Raw genomic sequence first — 17,283 nt, forward strand, 5'->3', positions numbered from 1 at the left:
AGAGGCATTGAGGCTGCCCTAACACACACAGTGGTTGTTATGATCTTAAATGTCTCATGGGTTGCCCAGGCTGCACTCTGGAGGCAAAGACCTGGTGCCACCTGGTATGGGAGGTGCACACATCAGCCCTGGGGCCCTGTCCCCACATCCCTCCAGTTGCCTCCAGGACAGTCTGGCATAGACACCGAGCCCCAGGGCGTGAGCAGGGTTGTGAGATCTGCAGAAAGCCATTGATATTGATGCTGATTGAGGGTCGTTGCCATTGAGTTGTTAGCACTGTGAATGTCAGTGACTGCCAGGAAGGAGGCAGCAGATCCAGCTGTGCCACACATGAGCAATCTGGCCCATGTGCCGCTTGCCGTCTGCTGCACTGGGATGGAGGAGGCTCCAGACTGTGCTCCAACAGAGGCTGGAGCTCTTCTGCCTCATCATTAATTGTTTGGGACTTTCTTCTAAAGACCGAGAGTTGCAAAATGGTTTAAAACATTTTCCCTGTCAACTATACAGTCTCTTTTCCACATTAGTTGCTTACTAATGGCTGGTATTATCAAACACAGATTTAAAAAACCTGCATAGGAACACACCAGTTCTTCCAAAATACTTTTTTTTTTTTTTTTTTTTTTTTTTTTTTTTTTTTTTTTCTTTTTGGTTTCTTTAGCACTGAGGAGCTTTCTTTCTACTTTTTTCTCCTCAGCAATTTTAGGGACTAATAATTTAGTTTTTAAAGGAAAAGCTTGTCTTTTCAGAATCTCATTACTCCAGTGACTAAGCAGTGAGGGAAAAACTAAATGACACAAGATGCCTAATTAAATCACAGGTATATTTCAGTTTTTTGAGATTTTGTCGTGAGAGTATTTTCCTGATCTTCAAAGTGGCTAACATTTTAATCCTGGCTAGGGAAAGGCAACTACCCCTAATCTAATCTAATCTAATCTAATCTAATCTAATCTAATCTAGGGTTTACAATGAGGCTAACTCATGAATAAACTGTTTGCTTTTTAATTCTATGGCAGTGTAATACATTGCTATATCCTGGACAAATTACTTATCCCAGCTCATGTATATATATAAAAGTTATTTACATAAAGCTAGGCTACAGTATGAAACAGCTACTCAAAGAATGTCTGTTTGGTTCAAATTAAGAATAGTAGGTGCATTGAAGAAATCCTGTGAAAACTATTATTTCAAACTAACAGGACTCCTCAGTAAATATTACTGAGAAAAGGTAATAGCTGAATAATCATAAAACAAGCTCTCTGTGTAGCCAAACTCACTACGCTTCTGAGGCAGTACCATCTACATGAACTTCTACTTCCCTTTTCCCACAACAGTCACTTCTTCAGGAGGAATTTACAAAATTCAATAAAAATAGCTTTTTATTGAATAGCCAGATGTTTTGCATGATGGAAATTCTTTTAACATTTCGACTTCCGTAATTCAATACAATGACTTAAAAGTAACAGAAAAAATTTCTTAAAACATGGTTACACAAGTTGTTTAGGAGCAGATTTATTGCTCTGTTTATTGCTCTGTTTTAATTTGACTGTAATTTTCCAGAAACTGCAGAGTGAGGTTTTGTTTTTTTTTTTAATTAAGAGCTTTTTTAACATTCTTTCCAACTCTCTTTTTTTAAAGAGTTTAACTCCTCTTCATTCACTAAGATATTCCAGGTGTAGTGTTGCCCAGGAAGGCCTCCTGTATGGGTGGGCTCTGTGTTCACCATGTTTTGTGACTCTTAGGGTTCTTTGTGCCCAGATCCATTCACCTGGCACATTTATGGCCCAGTACATTAAAACCTGTGGCAGCTCCTTTTCTTGAAGAAGCATTCTCAGCCTGACAGAATGAGTTGTAGTGATATGTAGGTGTGCCACTGACTGACATGGTTCAGTGATGGACTTGGCAGAGCTGGGTTAAGAGTTGGACTCTACTTAGAGGTCTTCCAGCTTAAATGACCCTATGGTTCACTGACTTGAACCTAGACTTTTGTTAATTATTGTTTTTCTCATGTATGCAAATTAAAAATCCACCCAATATTCTTCTAAAGTCTCTTATAAATTTGAGTTGAATTCCCAAAGCAAGTGCACACTTTGTGACTTTCTCAGCATGAACAGCATAAGCCACAACCCTGGTAGTGCTCTGCACACCAGTGCCATCCAGTCTGGGTACTAGAGCCCTTCAGGTGACAGATGAGTTATTTTGGTGGATGCAGGATTTCTCTGCATAGTTCCTACAACTATATCTGCTCTCTGGGGAATTTAACGGCAAAACCACCTTTGATTTCTGTGGTAAGTGCTTGAAAAATTCCACCTGCTACAAGGTGAGTGTGGCAGACATCTTCTACATGAAAAGGATAAAGGCTAATTTTGGCTCTAAATTCAGGAGAAATTGAAGTAGATAGTGTGAATATAGCAGGGTGTCCATGGATAGGATAACTCATGTCAGTAAGGCCATGAGAACATAACAGAATCACAGAATCACTAGGTTGGAAGAGACCTTCAACATCATTGAGTCCAACCTGTGCCCTAACACCTGAACTAAACCATGGCACCGAGTGCCACATCCAGTTTTTTTTAAACACATCCAGGGATGATGACTCCACCACCCCCAAGGCAGGCCATTCCAGTGCTTGATCACTCTTTCCGTAAAAAACTTTTTCCTAATATCCAACTGATATTTCCCTTGGTGCAGCTTAAGACTGTGTCCTCTGGTTCTGTCAGCTGCTGCCTGAGAAACAGAGCAACCCCTGCCTGACTACAACCCACCTTTCAGGAAGTGGGTTGCATTGGAACATGCACTATACCAAGTCTCAAAATTATTTCTCCCACATAATTAAACATGCAAGTAAAATTAAACCCTATATCTATCAAGTTTAGTCCATGTCAAAATGTGACTTGATTCAGCCTTGTGTCTCTAGTAGAAGTTGTGTGCCAGGCTATTTAAGTAATACTCATTTAAAAGCCGTCACCTCATAAAATAATATGTCTGAATAAATGCAAAAAAATCACTGTTTTCAGATGAGGACAGGAATGCTTTTAATTCCCCTAAATATTTCTCAGGACAAGATGGCTTTACATCACCTGTAACTGAAACAGTGTCTCTGGGTTTTTTATGCAAATGATAATAAATACCAGGTTAAATATGTTCATTTTTGGATGAGAAAAATTTCTCTTCAGAAGTAAGTATCATTCATTTAAGTATAAATGGAACCAGGGTGAATGGTTCAGATGTGGATGTATATATTTCATATGACTATATCTGATAATATGAAACCCAGCCATGATGTGCCATCCGTGTCCTATAAAAGTAAAATTTTATGTCTTTGTTTTTTAAAGATCTTTTACATAAATAGATCTAATGAGGTTGATACTTTCAATTAAAAATGTATCATTTCAGCTTCCTTTCAAAACCAGAAGCCTGTACAAGGTTTTGCATCTATAACTGGCAAAACCAGCTTGTTTGCACATAATTTATTCATTTTGCATCCTGTCTAGGAAAACACAGTATGTATAGGCTATTTAAAAACAAACTGTGAAAGGGGAGGTAAGTTCGTATTCCATAACTTACTTAATTTCCTAAAAATGTTATCTTTACTGAAATAAAAATAACTACCTACGGACTCACGAATCTAACTTTCAATTCTTACACTATTTTACCCTTTTGATTACAGAATAGATCAGTACTGTCAAAGGTCAAAGGGGGAGCTCTGTCACTTTTTCTGTTATGTTACCTGAACATGGGAGTACACATGCTATAGTCTGCAGAAAATAATGTCTCTTTGCTGTAACCAGGAAAAAAACTCAGGAGAGATCTGATCTTCATGTGCCCACTGCAGAGCTCCTTCAGTGCTTCTTCACCCAGAGCCTGGGGAAAACACAGCTCCCTTCCCTGCTGTCCCCTCCAACAGCTGCTGCAGTTTGTAGTTAGGGTGATGCTTTGTGTGTGGAAAACGAGTGTGCAACTCAAAGCACTGCCACTCATGTCACATCCAGCTTAGGACCTCAGCCAACTTGTACTCCACCTACTGGAGCTCTACCAATGCTACCCTCCTTGCCCTGCTCACATCTCCCTGGCCCACACCTCTTTCCCTAGTTTCCTACAGAACATCTGGCAACACCTTCTCATCATGCATTGGAAGTGGGCTCACGTAACAATGCATTCTTCCTTTTGTTTAGCCTGAAATATTTTTGTGTTTGTTAAAAATGGCCTGCACTCTGTTTATAAGCCTAGATAAAATACATGGTCAATAAATGTAAAAGTCAGTAAATGGTAGGACAGTATTTATAACTGGGCCAGTCATTAAAGACCAAACACTGAGTTATAGCACTGTGTTGCAGCTTTATGAATTATATGTCTGAACAGAGAAATCAACATGTCACAATTTTGAATGACTTGGCACCTTTTAATTTTCAGAGATCATCTTGCTTCAGATCTTGACATGCATCACTGGGCCAGAGAGGAAATGGGCTCCATGACTGGTTCCTGTCTTACAGGGCTCAGAAGGCTACATGCAAATATCCTGTGCAGCAGATCTTTCAGATACCTGCCACCACACGTCATCCTCAGCTAGATGCTAACGTGCCTCAGAAATGCAAACATGCAATTCAGGGCTGAAAATCTGGTCCACTGTGGTTAAGAAAGGGAGCTAGTTCCAACTCTTCCAATGTGGACTGAATTTGTGGTATCAATCTCATCCCTGGTGAAAAGATTGTTGGGATTTTTTCCCCCAAAAGGGAAATTATTCCACCATACACATTTCTGAAGACTAAATTAACAAGACAGAAAAAGGTGGTGCAAAGGCTGAAGCACTGTCTCTTCTCAAAGAAGATCCAAGTAATGTGGTTTGGAGCAGTTCAGAGAAGTGCTGCTGCATCTGCTTGCTGCTCTCTGTGGTACTCTCTGGTCAGCTGTCAGCAGGGCGTTCATTCAGTTTTTCATGACCATACCCAACAGTTATCAAAACCATTTCACATATTGTTTACTTGTTAAATTCTCAGTTTGCTCTTAAGGACAGCCAAGCTGAGCCTGAGTGCATCTGGGGAGCCTGAATAAATTTTCTCCAGCTGCAGGTTCCAAGTGATGATTCCTTGCTTTAGAATTGACTTTTACACACACTCAGCTATTCGGTCAAATGCATACTCATGCAATATGCAAACACAACATTAAAGGCGAAGGATTTTTAATGCTGGTATTTAAAATGCACATCTCCCCAGCACATGATAATGGTACTTTAAGCATCAGCATTCCTCTCAGCTGAAAATGTCTTCATCCTCCCTCCCCTCTGCCCTTAGTGCTCAGGCTCGACAAACTTCACACGCTATCCTGTCCCCCACACTGAGTCCCTATGCTCCCCATGCACTTCTTCACAGTCCTGGAGCCTCCATCCTCCTCTTCCTTGCTCCTGCTCTCCCTTTTGGGTCCTCTTCCCAAACACTGATACATTTTTAGATTTCTTCAGATCTACTGGTGATGCCATGGCTGTTCAATATAGACAACATGGAAATGGTGTATGCAAACCATATATTTATAAACTTAGTCTATTTAGATGGACTTGTTAACTGTAGGGGATGTCCAAATAAGTAGTATGGGTGTTAAAGCTCTCAAGGTTAAAAATGAGGTTGGTCAATCTTCTCATTGGTAAGAAGAAAATGACCATGTGCTGCAGAAAGTCTCACCTGGGAGCTAGGTACTAAATGCCTGTTCTGAAAATAATGCTACACATAAGGGTTGTTATTGATCCCTTTTGTTCAGATGACACTCTTCCTAAGCTACATTTGGTTTTCTCCTCTGTTAGGCCTTAATTCTTTTCTGTCATGCCATCAAAGGCACTGGATATAATAAATTATTGCTCTCTCTGGAAGTACAGTAATTGAGAGGGAGACAAATAGATAAGTGACTATCTGAGGACCATAGGAGACATAGGAGAGATTCTGGCTTACCCAGCACACAGATTTTGCAGAAATGGCAGTATATTTGCAGAGCCTAATGAAAGTGAGCCAGAGCTGCAATACAATCAGCAAGGCCTGTCACTGAGGTAAGGGATATCAGCATATTTACTAAAGTCCCATATCTAGCACTACATGTTTAGAGGAGAGAGACAGAGAGAGAGGGAGAGAACAGAGCCTAAATTGATGATGATCTGCGGTGAGAAGGAAAATGTTCCAACTCCCTCCCTTGGCCTCTGCCTGCCACCTTCCACGCCCCCGGCCATGGCACGGGCCTTCCAAAGGTTTCTCACTTTCTCCCCGTGCCAGAGAGGGGCTGTGCTGCTGGACAGCCCCAGTCTAGCTGCCCCACTGCCAGTCCTCTCCCCAGCAGGACAGCAGTGGTCATGCACTGGCTCTCTCATATGTTGGCACAAATCCCATCATGTTTTGGCCCATTTTGGACTCTGAGCTACAACCAGCATCATTCAGACAGAGAATTACTTCAGAATGGGGAAAAAACACATCTGAGACAACTCTGGTTTACAGCGAGCATCCCCAAATGTCTGTATATCTTGCTAGCTCTTAAAGTAACCTGGATTTATTTCTGTTTGGAGGTAAAGGGTTTCAGTTTCAGTTTATAAATGGTTCAAGATGTTACTAGGCAAACAGAAATAAAGAATTGTGTAGAGTTTTCTTCCCCCCCTTGGTTTCACTGATGATTCTGAAACAGGAAGCCCCCCTACTGTTAAGTGGGAGATTTTTTTTGTATGCCTTATTTTCCTATACTATTTCTCTTCCCAAGATGCGCTGAAGGCTCAGTGACTGTCTTGCTTTTCCTCATCACTGCATGGATATGCACCCTGCCCTCTGTAAACACTGATGTTTCACTTCAGAGACACACTGAGCTTTTAGAGGACTCTGGCAGGTGCCTCACCAGGAGCTCAAGTCTGGCCCCAGGTTAACATATGCTTAAAGCTGCATCTGAGCTAAGGGACCTTGTCAAACCCTGACTCTCAAGCACCCTCACAATTACTCTCCTACATAGCTCCATAACTTATGGGACATGGTTTCTCCTCCAGGTGATCTCTTTTCACAGCAAGGTATCCCAGTCAAAAGCCCCATCTGGCTGATCCCACTGTTAACACCCACATCCCTCACCTGCACCCCTTTGGCACCCTCTTTGTATCATAGGTTTATCAGCATTAACTTCACCACTGCAAATAGCCTAAGAAGTATCTGATGATAGAAGAAGGAAAATCTAGGATTTGCAGCTGCTATGTTTCTAAAGAGCATTCAACAATTTTTACTGCAGAAGATACTGTGAAAATCACTATTATGTAAGAATATGTTTAGACTATAATCTGGGCAGTTATATTTTTAACTCTATTTAATGAGGTTAATGGTTTTTTCTGAGTTCAAAGACAGAGGTCCTGTTTTTATTCCTCCAAACCCCTCAAATCCATGAGTTCATGGTGCTCTGTACCACTTCTGTGGTGTTCTTCCATAGCAATGAAGTAGTCAATCCCCATACTTTGGCACAGGAATTTTCCTTATTTTTCCATTTATTGTACTCCATGAATTTCAACAAAAGAAATACAGGAATGCTAAAAAAAAAAAAAAAAAAAAGAAAAAAGAAAAAGAGAAAAGGGGTTCTAGCTTTTTCAGCGCACTGTGATCCCAAAAAGACATTTAGAGCTGATCAGTCAGGCCACCCTCCTGGATGAAACTCAGTGGATTATTTTCCCATCCCAAGATTAGGCCTTCATATACCGGCCCCTTTTTTTCTTCTTCCAAGTGATCCCTGCTATTTGCTCATATCATGCAAATAGCATTATTTTCCTGAATTGTTGCTCTGATTTTTCATAAACTTAAATGATGCTGACTGACAATCACACCCCATTACTTGTATCATAAAAGATGATTCTGGACTCCACTATAGCCTCTCATTTCAATCACTGTGTATTTTATATGCACACTTCAACAAACATGTGACCCCAAATAGGATTTTTCTAGAGATGGGCAGCTGCACACACTGTGTCACATTCAGTGATGGAAATAAATGTTTATTTTGACTTAATTACCTCAACCATTGACCACAGTGCCCAATGAGAACCCTTCTGCTATGTGACATCCCTGGGGGCATATTCCCCCTTCAGCCATGCAGGCATTTTAAAAGCCTATGGGAGCTGTACAGTCACTCTGCATGCTGATCTGTGATGAGTAAATGTTGCTCCAACAGTTTTAGTCTGTGCTAATTTACTTGCTTTGTTTGTTTGCTTGGGGTTTTAATAATTGCATTACAAGTCTTTGCTCCTGATGTATTTGACATTGTGCCATTGGTCCATTAGGATTTGGTTGAGTGTTGTGCATTATTTTTAATTTGCATTCACAGTATGCTCTGTAATATCTCCCACTGAATTCTAGCGATGGATGCTGTGAATTTGTATTAACAGCAGCGCTGTTTTGTGCAACTGTAGTAAAATTCTTTGCAAAAGAATACTTCAGCGAAGGAGATCAGAGTTCCAAATAACAACATAGATTTGCAAATTGTTCCTGGGCTAATTGTAATGGAAGGATTCATCTTGGATGGAAATCATTGGCACAAGCTACTGTTGATGCCAGAAGTTTACATGGTTTCAAAAAGCAATTAGACACAATTATGGAAGAAAAATCCATGAAAGGCAACTAAACACACAGCTAGCTCTAGTTCAGAAATTCCCTGAGCCATTGATTGCTGGAAGCTGAGAAAGGGTCCTAGGGATGGATCACTGCACAGTTTTTCCCTGGGATTGTGCTACTGGGCACTGCTTGAAGAACACACTGTTCTAGTCTGACCCAGTATGGCCTTTTGCATAGCGTCGTGTTAAGATGTCATGCAGAGAGCCTTTAGGAAGAAAAGAGAATGGGAAAAAGAATTATCTCCCTTCAGGTTAACAACTTGCAAGTTTTCGGTTTCTGAATTAAAATCCTCCTTCATCCCTCATTGTAATTCAGATCCTCCTGGCCCATCAGCTTCCTTTGGAAAAGCATGCACACTGGCCTGAACCACAGCCATGGGCACATGCCTGCAGTGCCCTTAATTGGATGAAGGCTCACACAGTGGCTGGCAATAGAGCACTCATTTTCAGTACCGGCCTCAAGTTTGCTTATGCTACAAGATGCATTTTTGGCAACAAGTATTTATCTGCCATTGGGCTGGATCATCGTTGCTAAAGAGGAGAAGCTGGTTTCTCAGTTAAACTAAATAAAGGAATCTGATGGAGTGCACACAATATCTTACTCTGATGGATATAAAAACATAGCTTACAACAGTGAAAAATGATTAATTTTGTGCGCAAGAAGCAAGTCCTGCTGTTGGTTAGAAGGAGCTAATAACACCAGGTCATGGGTTCAATCCCCATACAGATCATTCACTTAAGAGTTGGACTCGCTGATCCTTGTCTGTCCCTTCCAACTCAGAAGATTCTGTGATTCTGTAAGCATGACATCTTATGAGACACTCAGAGTCCTGAAGACTTCTCCATGTGCCCTGATTTTTTTTCACCTTGACCTTCTTGAAAGAGTAAATGGTGCTTGACTGGATGAGTCATCACTGGCACATGTACCATCAAAGTGATGGTACATGTAGCTGCTTTTAAACATCTAATAATTTAGCTAGGTTTAGGTAGATCTCAACAGACTGTTTCCTGGTTGAATTTAGTTATTAAATTATTATTTTAATAAAGCCTAATTTTTAAGTTACAGGACACAAAATTCTGTCCTGAAAAAAACTGAGAAAAAAACATTAAGGCAAGATAAACAGGCACAAAATGTGATTATTTTGTTTGGACTTTTTTTTTCATTTTAAAGGGGTACAGGAATGCTTTTTGCAATTATCCTTTAGAGGAATGATCGGGGCCATTGATGTCCTGGAGTCTGGCAGACAGCACCTTAGTTCTTGCAATTTATCATTATGTAAAACCCTGTTGCCCAAAACCATGGGTGGAAATAAATGAAGTTGTGAAACGCAATGAACCAATGACTTTTTCCCAGTAAACACATATGTCTGTTTTGTGAATTTGCTGGAAGTGGGTTTTTTTTGTTGTTGTTGTTTGGGGTTTTTTTGTGTTTTTTTTTTTTTTTTTTTTTTTTGTGTGGTTTTTTTTTGTGGTTTTTTTTTTTTTGTTTGTTTGTTTTTTTGTTTTTTGCTAAAAGCACATTGTGAGTGCTCTAAAAACACCAAAATAGTTGTCTCACACCAACACCTCACTCTGGAGCCTCTCATATTTCCCCAGAACATGGGACTCCAGTTTCACTGAACATCTTTAGTACCTTTCTCTTCTTAATTGTAACAGTCATTTCTCCTCCTATTTGCAATAACTAATATACCTATGACAGCCATTGCTTAGATGAGAAGGCAGCACTAGGAAAGCATTTAATGAACATTAATTGCTTCTTAATATGATTTAGCTGCTGGAAATAAGAAGGCTAAGCTGGCTCCATGTGACCCGCAGCCCTACAGGCACCTCCACCAGACTCCTTTCGAGATGCAATCCTGCTGACCTGGGGGACAGCAGCCTTTCATGGATGATAACCAAGGCTGCATTTTGCTTTTCCAAATTAGCAGCTAAGTAGGGCTGTAGGAGCTCAGTAACAAAGTCATGATGATACCACCTGGCTGATTAGTGATCTCTTCCCTCTGTGCAAGCCAGCAATTATCAATTCCTGCTGACTTCAGAAGCTAATGGGAATCAGAGGATGGGAGATGCTGCCAAAATGCAGCAGCTTCCAGCTGTGAGGAGGATGACGAGATGGGACGGACTCTATGTATGCTGTCGTCTCTGTCTTTTCCTGTGCTATCTTTGGCACCCGAACCTTTATCATTTTGACCCTCTACATTACATTACCTGACACCATCACTTCTGATATGGCAACACCATGTAAGAGAAACTTGGTTTTTTGAATCCAACATTCCTAAATTTGAATTCTGATTCACTATTGATTCTTACCTCACCCTTTAGTAGGGTCACTTAACCTTTCTACTAAGCTGCTGTGCCAGGAAATTAAGGCTGGTAACATTTAAAGATACTGTGACAATCAATCAATACCTGTTTGTAAACTTGTTAGTAAACAACAAGCACCAAGTGTCAAGTCTAATCTAAACGCATTCAGTTTATAATCTTCCATTTTCTTTGCAAGAACTTTAATATGACACAAAGACCTTTTGATCTTGGGGAAAAAAAAAAATCTTTACTGGTATTATAGACTAGCATTGGCAGCAGACCTCTAACTTGAAATATTATGTCCTCACTGGCATCACTAAATTTCCCATGGATTAGCTGACAGTGATACCTCAGGACTCAGGAAAACTGTATTGCAGAGGGAAGTAACAGTAAGGGCAAAAGCCAAATCTTTTTCTGGATTGTAATTCTTAGTCTTCTTTCATTCACTAATACCACTAGGCTTTGAAGATTAAATACTTGTTGTTTTACATAGGGTATTTAATGGGTATTACAAAATAGCTGATGATACCCACTAACATAAGCAGGAGCCTTCATGTTTTACAGAGGTGATTGGCATTTCTAATATCTGCTGATCAATATACACATACCTTGAAAAGCTTGACTGTTGGCCCCCTACTTATTTGTATATAGTGTCAACTGGTTTTATAGGATAGGCCCAAAGCAAACTTTTGGGAAATGGTGATGAATCATCTTCACATTCCAGACACTTACATTCAATCACAACAATTTAGAAGTTTGCTGGTTCGAGATTCACAACAAGCTCGAACCAGCAAACTTCTTCAGGCCTTCAGAAGTCTTCACACTGACTTTGTTTCACTATTACAATTAAGTACCTCAAAGCCAAGAAGACAACTGAGCTGGGCTCCCAGGGGGACTGTGCAATGAGCCAGTCAGACACCTGCAACCCCTTGGGACACCAGCCAACTGCTTCTAGCTCCCTCCCACCAGCACCCACAGCCCTGCTCACCAGCAAGCGAATGAATGCCCCAAAAACATCATTAGATGTTTCCCTGCATACCCCATCATAATCACAGATGGTGCTGTGCTGTTCCTCTGGTGCACTATAGGCATGCTGCTTCTTATTGTCATATCTAACCACTCACAATATCAAGTCTGTGTCACTTCATTAATACAGTTGCAGCAGAACTCTTACTTTGAGACTTTCTAGCCATTGTTTGATGAGCAGCAGCTCCAAGGCTTAAGGAATTGCTCACAGATGCAGAAAACATGAAGGATAGGGAAGAATCTGCAAAAACAAGGTGTCAGCTCATGATTGAAAGGCTGCTGTAAGTCACAGCATCTCTTCTACCCACTTTTAATAAAGTGGACCTAGTTATTTGCACCATGCCACCTTATTAGGTTTCTCATACCAATGGCTGGCTTGTGAAAGCAACACTGAATGCACCATCAGGTAGAAAGATACAAGCTTACTACAGAAACATTTTTACCAAAACCACTGCAAATCACAGATTCATAGAATGTTTTGGGTTGAAAGTGATCACCTAGTTCCAACCACCCCTTGCCATAAGCAGGGACATCTTCCCCTAGGTCAGGTTGATCCAAGCTGGCCTTGAACACTTCCAGGGATGGGGCATCCACAGCTTCTCTGGGCAATCTGTTCCAGTGCCTCACCATGCTCACAGTAAAGAGTATCTTCCTAATATTCCACCTAAACCTATCTTCTTTCAGTTTAAAGCCATCCTGCTTGTCCTATCACTACATGCCCTTGTTACAAAGTCCCTCTCCAGCTTTTTTGTAGGCCTCCTTCAGATATCAGAAGGCTGTAATGAGGTCCCCCCAAAACCTTCTCCAGGCTGAACCACTGCAGCTCTCTCAGCCTGTCTCCACAGCAGAGGTGTTCCATACCTCAGATCATGTTCACAACCTTCCTCTGAAGGTTCAGCCTTCTTATGTTGGGGGGTCCCAGAGCTGCAGTGTTCCACGTGGGGTAATTTTTCTCTATAATATACGTATTTTTATAACATACCTTTTATAAGACAAAACACAGGACACGTTGACTATTATTTTTTAATTCAGAGAAAGAGCTATTACAGTAGCAGCGGCTTCACTACACCAGCCATAGGGCAGGGCTGCCTGCCCTCGCCAGGCAAGCCCCGCACCCTGCTCTCGCCGCCGTCCCGCACGGCGCCCCTCTCCCCCATTAAACTTTGGGCAGTTTCGACTCCCTCGCTCCGCCGCCCTCGACACAGGGAAGCGCTCCGGGAAGCGCCCCGAGCTGCCGCCGGCACAGGCCGTTGGCACAGGCCGCCGGGGTGCCGCCCTCACGCCGGACGAGCCCGGCCGCCCCCCGCCAGCACCGGCGGGCCGGGTCCGCGCTGCGGCCGCGGCGGGAGGGGGAAGCCGATGGCGGCGGCGCAGGGCTGCGGGCGAGGGGCGGAGCGCAGAGACCCTGTGGCTGCCATGGCCGCCTCCCCCTCCCCGCAGCCTCCCTTAAATACTATGGGGCCGTAGCTGCGACGGGCGCCGCTGCCGAGCGCACCATGCGGGCTGTCATCGCCTTGGCCGCGGCGCTGGGCAGCCTGCTGCTGGGAGGCTGCCTCCTGCGCCTGGGCGGCCAGCAGCCCCTCCGCGCCAGGTAGGGCGGCCGGGCGGCCTCGCCCGCGGTCCGGAGCCGGCTGGGGAGGGCGGGAGGAGCGGGACGAGCCCCGCGGGGCGCGGCGGAGCCTGGCGCGGTGCCCCCGGCTCGGTCTGGCGGGTGCTGGCGGCTCTCAGCGGGTCGTGGGCAGGAGAGCGGCGCCGCTCGCGCCGGGTGATGTGCAATCACCGCCTGGTCCTGAGAACTTTGTTTTCCCGTCTCGCTTGCCAGGGGCTGGGAGGAGGACGCAGGAGTAGCGGCTGTCACGCCAAAAGTGGTGCGAGCCCTCAGGTCTCCCCTGACGCCCCTTCCTCAGACCGAGAACAGGTACGGGCTGGACGCCCCCAGGTGGGTCCGTGAGGTCGGGTCTACAAAAGGAGAAATTCGCCTTCGCTCCGGTTCATTCTTGCTTTTGTTTCGATAGCTTGATCAGAGAGAGCGTTAGAGATTATTAGAGCAAATGGCACTTTGCTTTAACTATTGTGAATTATTTGCTCATGGGTTTTTTATTGACGGCTGTCACTCTGCCGTTGGTTTTGAGCCCAATAAAATATTGCATAGAGCAATTTCGTTAGCATACGATGCAAAAAGTGCCTGCTGAATGACATGGTCCAGGTATCTTTTTATTCTTCTTTCCAGGAAGGTGGAGCTGGGCAATGCTGTAACTGTCTTTGTAATCTGTATTTAGTTAAAAATACAGATTTATCATTTACAATCCATAGGATGAAGGCAAGACATATGAAGCCTGTTTAGCTCTGGGTTGGCATTGTACTTTGTGGGAGCCCACTCACTTGATCCTGTGTCTTGACCTCCCAGATCGGTGTAGATTTTTGTTTTACAGCCTGTTATTTTATACTGTGAAGTTTAATATGAAGGTGCTTTGTAAAATCAGCTGTGAAATGTTGTGGCTTACATGCAGACTTCAATACTAATGACTATTGTTTTCCTGTTCTTGGGTCCCCACACACTGTAGGAAAACTAAGAGTGCAGAAGATAGTGGTGTAATCCACACATGAGGTCAATACTATGTAAGAAGTAGTTTTGAAATATTTTTGCTTTCTTCTTTTACTTTTTATGGCATTATTACCTTTGCAGTTACCATGACTATTATATGTTAATATATATTATGGTCAAAAACACATTATAAAAATTAGAAAGAACTTAAGAATTGGGTCTTTCACAGAAACTATGGTGTCCTGGTTGTGTTAAAGACAATGGTGACAGTGCAGATAACCTTACTGAGGGCACCATCTCACTCAATCTAGCTGAATTCGACAGCCTATGCTTTCCCAAAGTGAATGCAACTGATGTTAGTTGTAGTAATGATTGCAATGTACCCTAACAGTGCATTTCTTATGTGTTTCTGATGAGATAGCCTTGTGCTCTCTCCCTCAATATTTAAAATTTTCACAAACTGTAAGTTTATAGCATCTTTCAAAGTTAGAGTGAAGGAAAATGAACAGAATTCTGCAAATGTTCCTACGAGGTGTTATGAGCTTCTAGCCTGATTCTCTTTCCTGTTCTCCTTTTTTTCCCTTTTTGCTTTTTTTCCCCTTCTTTCCCTCTCTTGATATTGGTTTTTGCAGTATGTACTGTTCTGCTTTGCTTTTTTTGTAGCCATTACTCCATTCTTCTCTCCACTCTTGTTTTGGGCCATGTCTGTGGTTTCCCCCTGGCCCATCTCCTCACGCTCCTCCCTGCTACTTTCTGAGCTGCATCTCCTTTCATTCAGCTCTCTGTGTTATACCATGGCGTTGAATTGACTAAAAATGCTGGCAGAGAGCACTTTAGAGAACAGTCTATTTCCCGTCTGCTATTAGTACACACACAACTGGAGCAGTGAAAGTAGAAACAACACATACCAAAGAGGTCTGAAAATCCATGTCATTTTTTTTTAACCTTTGTAATAGGGCAAGTGAGATTGTGATTCTAAAATATGTATTTTTCCTTATTCTACTTGGAGGATTTTGGCACCAATTTGAAGCTACTTTTTGTCAGCCTGAAATTGTATTTCTTCATGACTAAGTAACTGCAAAAGTGTGTCAAGTAAATAATTCATCAAAGAAAGTTTCAATATACTCAAGCCTCTGAAACCGTAGTGTCTTTGGAGAGATGTCTTGCTAGCTGAATCCAGGAGTGGATGTGCTTTCTCACCTGAGTGACTATGCTCAGTAAGCTAGCCTGACAGGAGTTTGTGGTACACGTGTGGCTAATGAGAAAGGAGAGAGAGCTGCTGGACTGGACTGACCAGGAGCTGTTACTTCATCCAGAGAGCAGCAAGACTGGGCAGGGATCCATGCTGGAGGGGTTTGATCCAGGCAGCAGCTGGACTGGGCCTGGCTAAGGGCCATGCTGGAGATGTTTGATCCAGAGAGCATCTGGACTCATTCAGGAGGTTCAGACCAATCCCTCAGTGATGGAAATGGATGGTCTGGTCAATAGGAATTAGATTCCAATGTGCTGTGGGGAAGTGTGGTTCTCCTGAGCAACCCTGATCATTTGAATGGCGTTGCTTTGTTATTGGCAGCAATGTCCTTTCCTGCATAAAAGTAAGAGGATGTGCATGGATGTTTCCAGGAAAGGAAAAAGAAAAAAAACCTAGGCACTATCCTTGACCTCTAAGTAAAAGTAATCTAGACAATCTTCACAGTCACAAGCTAATCTTTTTTGTTATCATTATTTCCTTTGCTGTTGGAGGCATATTTGTAACCAGACATCTCCCAAAGAATCTCTAAGGCCCTATTATTCTGTTGCCTTGCAGTATTGAAAGCTAATCTGTTCTTTTACTTTGAGCAATTCTTTTAAAAGGATGAAACTGAAGGATGAAATGATGAAAAGCAGGGGATTGGATCAGACTGTCTTAGATATTTAGGCAGCTATTATGTGCAGCAATGTTTAAATACGTGGTGACCAGGCACCTAAACTTCTCTGGAGATCTGTGTCTTAGTAAAAAACTTGATGATCTGGTTTGTCTCTTACAGGACACTGCTTACCCCTTTTTCTTGTTAAGACTTAGCTAACTGGAGCAATGTGACTGCCTCTACAGTGTGACTTGCACATCTAGTCTTGGGCTTATTTCACAGCCTACTCTGCCTCTTAGTAGGATTTCTTACTGAAAAGAAAGGCCATTGTTAGTAAGATATGTCTATTAGTCCCCAGATTTTTTCATGGAACCAGTATCATTTATACTGCAATAGTATGTTCTCTGGCAAATTCTCCGATCTATGCCTCATACTGTCCTCTCAATTTTTAAGCTGTAACTGTGAGTACAATTTATATTTTCTTAAGTACAGCATTCTTGTATTTTCAACAGTACAACCAAAAAAAAGAAGTCTTGCATTTTTCCCACCTTTAGACCCTTGGTCTTCCCTCTCTCCTTTCCTCTCTCCCCAGCTGTGTTTGTGCAGGCATATTTGTTTGTTAAGAGTAGAACAGAAGGCTCAGTACTGCTAGTGCTTATGGGGAGAAAATGAAAATAGTAAGAGAAGCTAGGTCGTATTTTCCTTGTTATGAGGCCCAGTGGGTGCTAGGTTAAATTTAGGCAGAAATTCTAGTTCCTATTATACTACCCAGGAATATGCAGCAGATAAATAATGCCAGGTTCTGCAAGGGAAGTTAAAATAACACTATTTATGTATACTTCATATAAAAGTAACAAGGCAAAGGTACCCTAAAGAACTGACCACCATTACTCTGTTAGTCTGTGTTGCCAGTTTTAAGGCATTCCCTTACTATTTCCCTAGCTTGCCTTTTGTCTTTG

At 42.3% G+C, this 17,283-nt stretch overlaps 1 protein-coding gene across 2 annotated transcripts in view; it reads left to right on the plus strand.

Moving 5' to 3' along the window:
• The first annotated feature begins 13,239 nt into the window (after nt 1-13,239).
• The window catches only part of ST8SIA6 (ST8 alpha-N-acetyl-neuraminide alpha-2,8-sialyltransferase 6), a 45,617-nt gene continuing 41,573 nt past the window's right edge, over nt 13,240-17,283 (plus strand). Inside the window, exons 1-2 of one of the 2 annotated variants that reach the window (XM_053978326.1) lie at nt 13,240-13,523; nt 13,755-13,871. In XM_053978326.1, coding sequence (XP_053834301.1) covers nt 13,429-13,523; nt 13,755-13,871 — 212 coding nt within the window. In that variant the 5' untranslated portion in view covers nt 13,240-13,428. The remainder of the gene's footprint in view (nt 13,524-13,754; nt 13,872-17,283) is intronic. The other variant, XM_053978320.1, reaches the window with a different exon arrangement.

Source organism: Vidua macroura, chromosome 1 (genome assembly GCF_024509145.1).
Source record: "Vidua macroura isolate BioBank_ID:100142 chromosome 1, ASM2450914v1, whole genome shotgun sequence".
NCBI classification, from domain to species: Eukaryota; Metazoa; Chordata; class Aves; order Passeriformes; family Viduidae; genus Vidua; species Vidua macroura.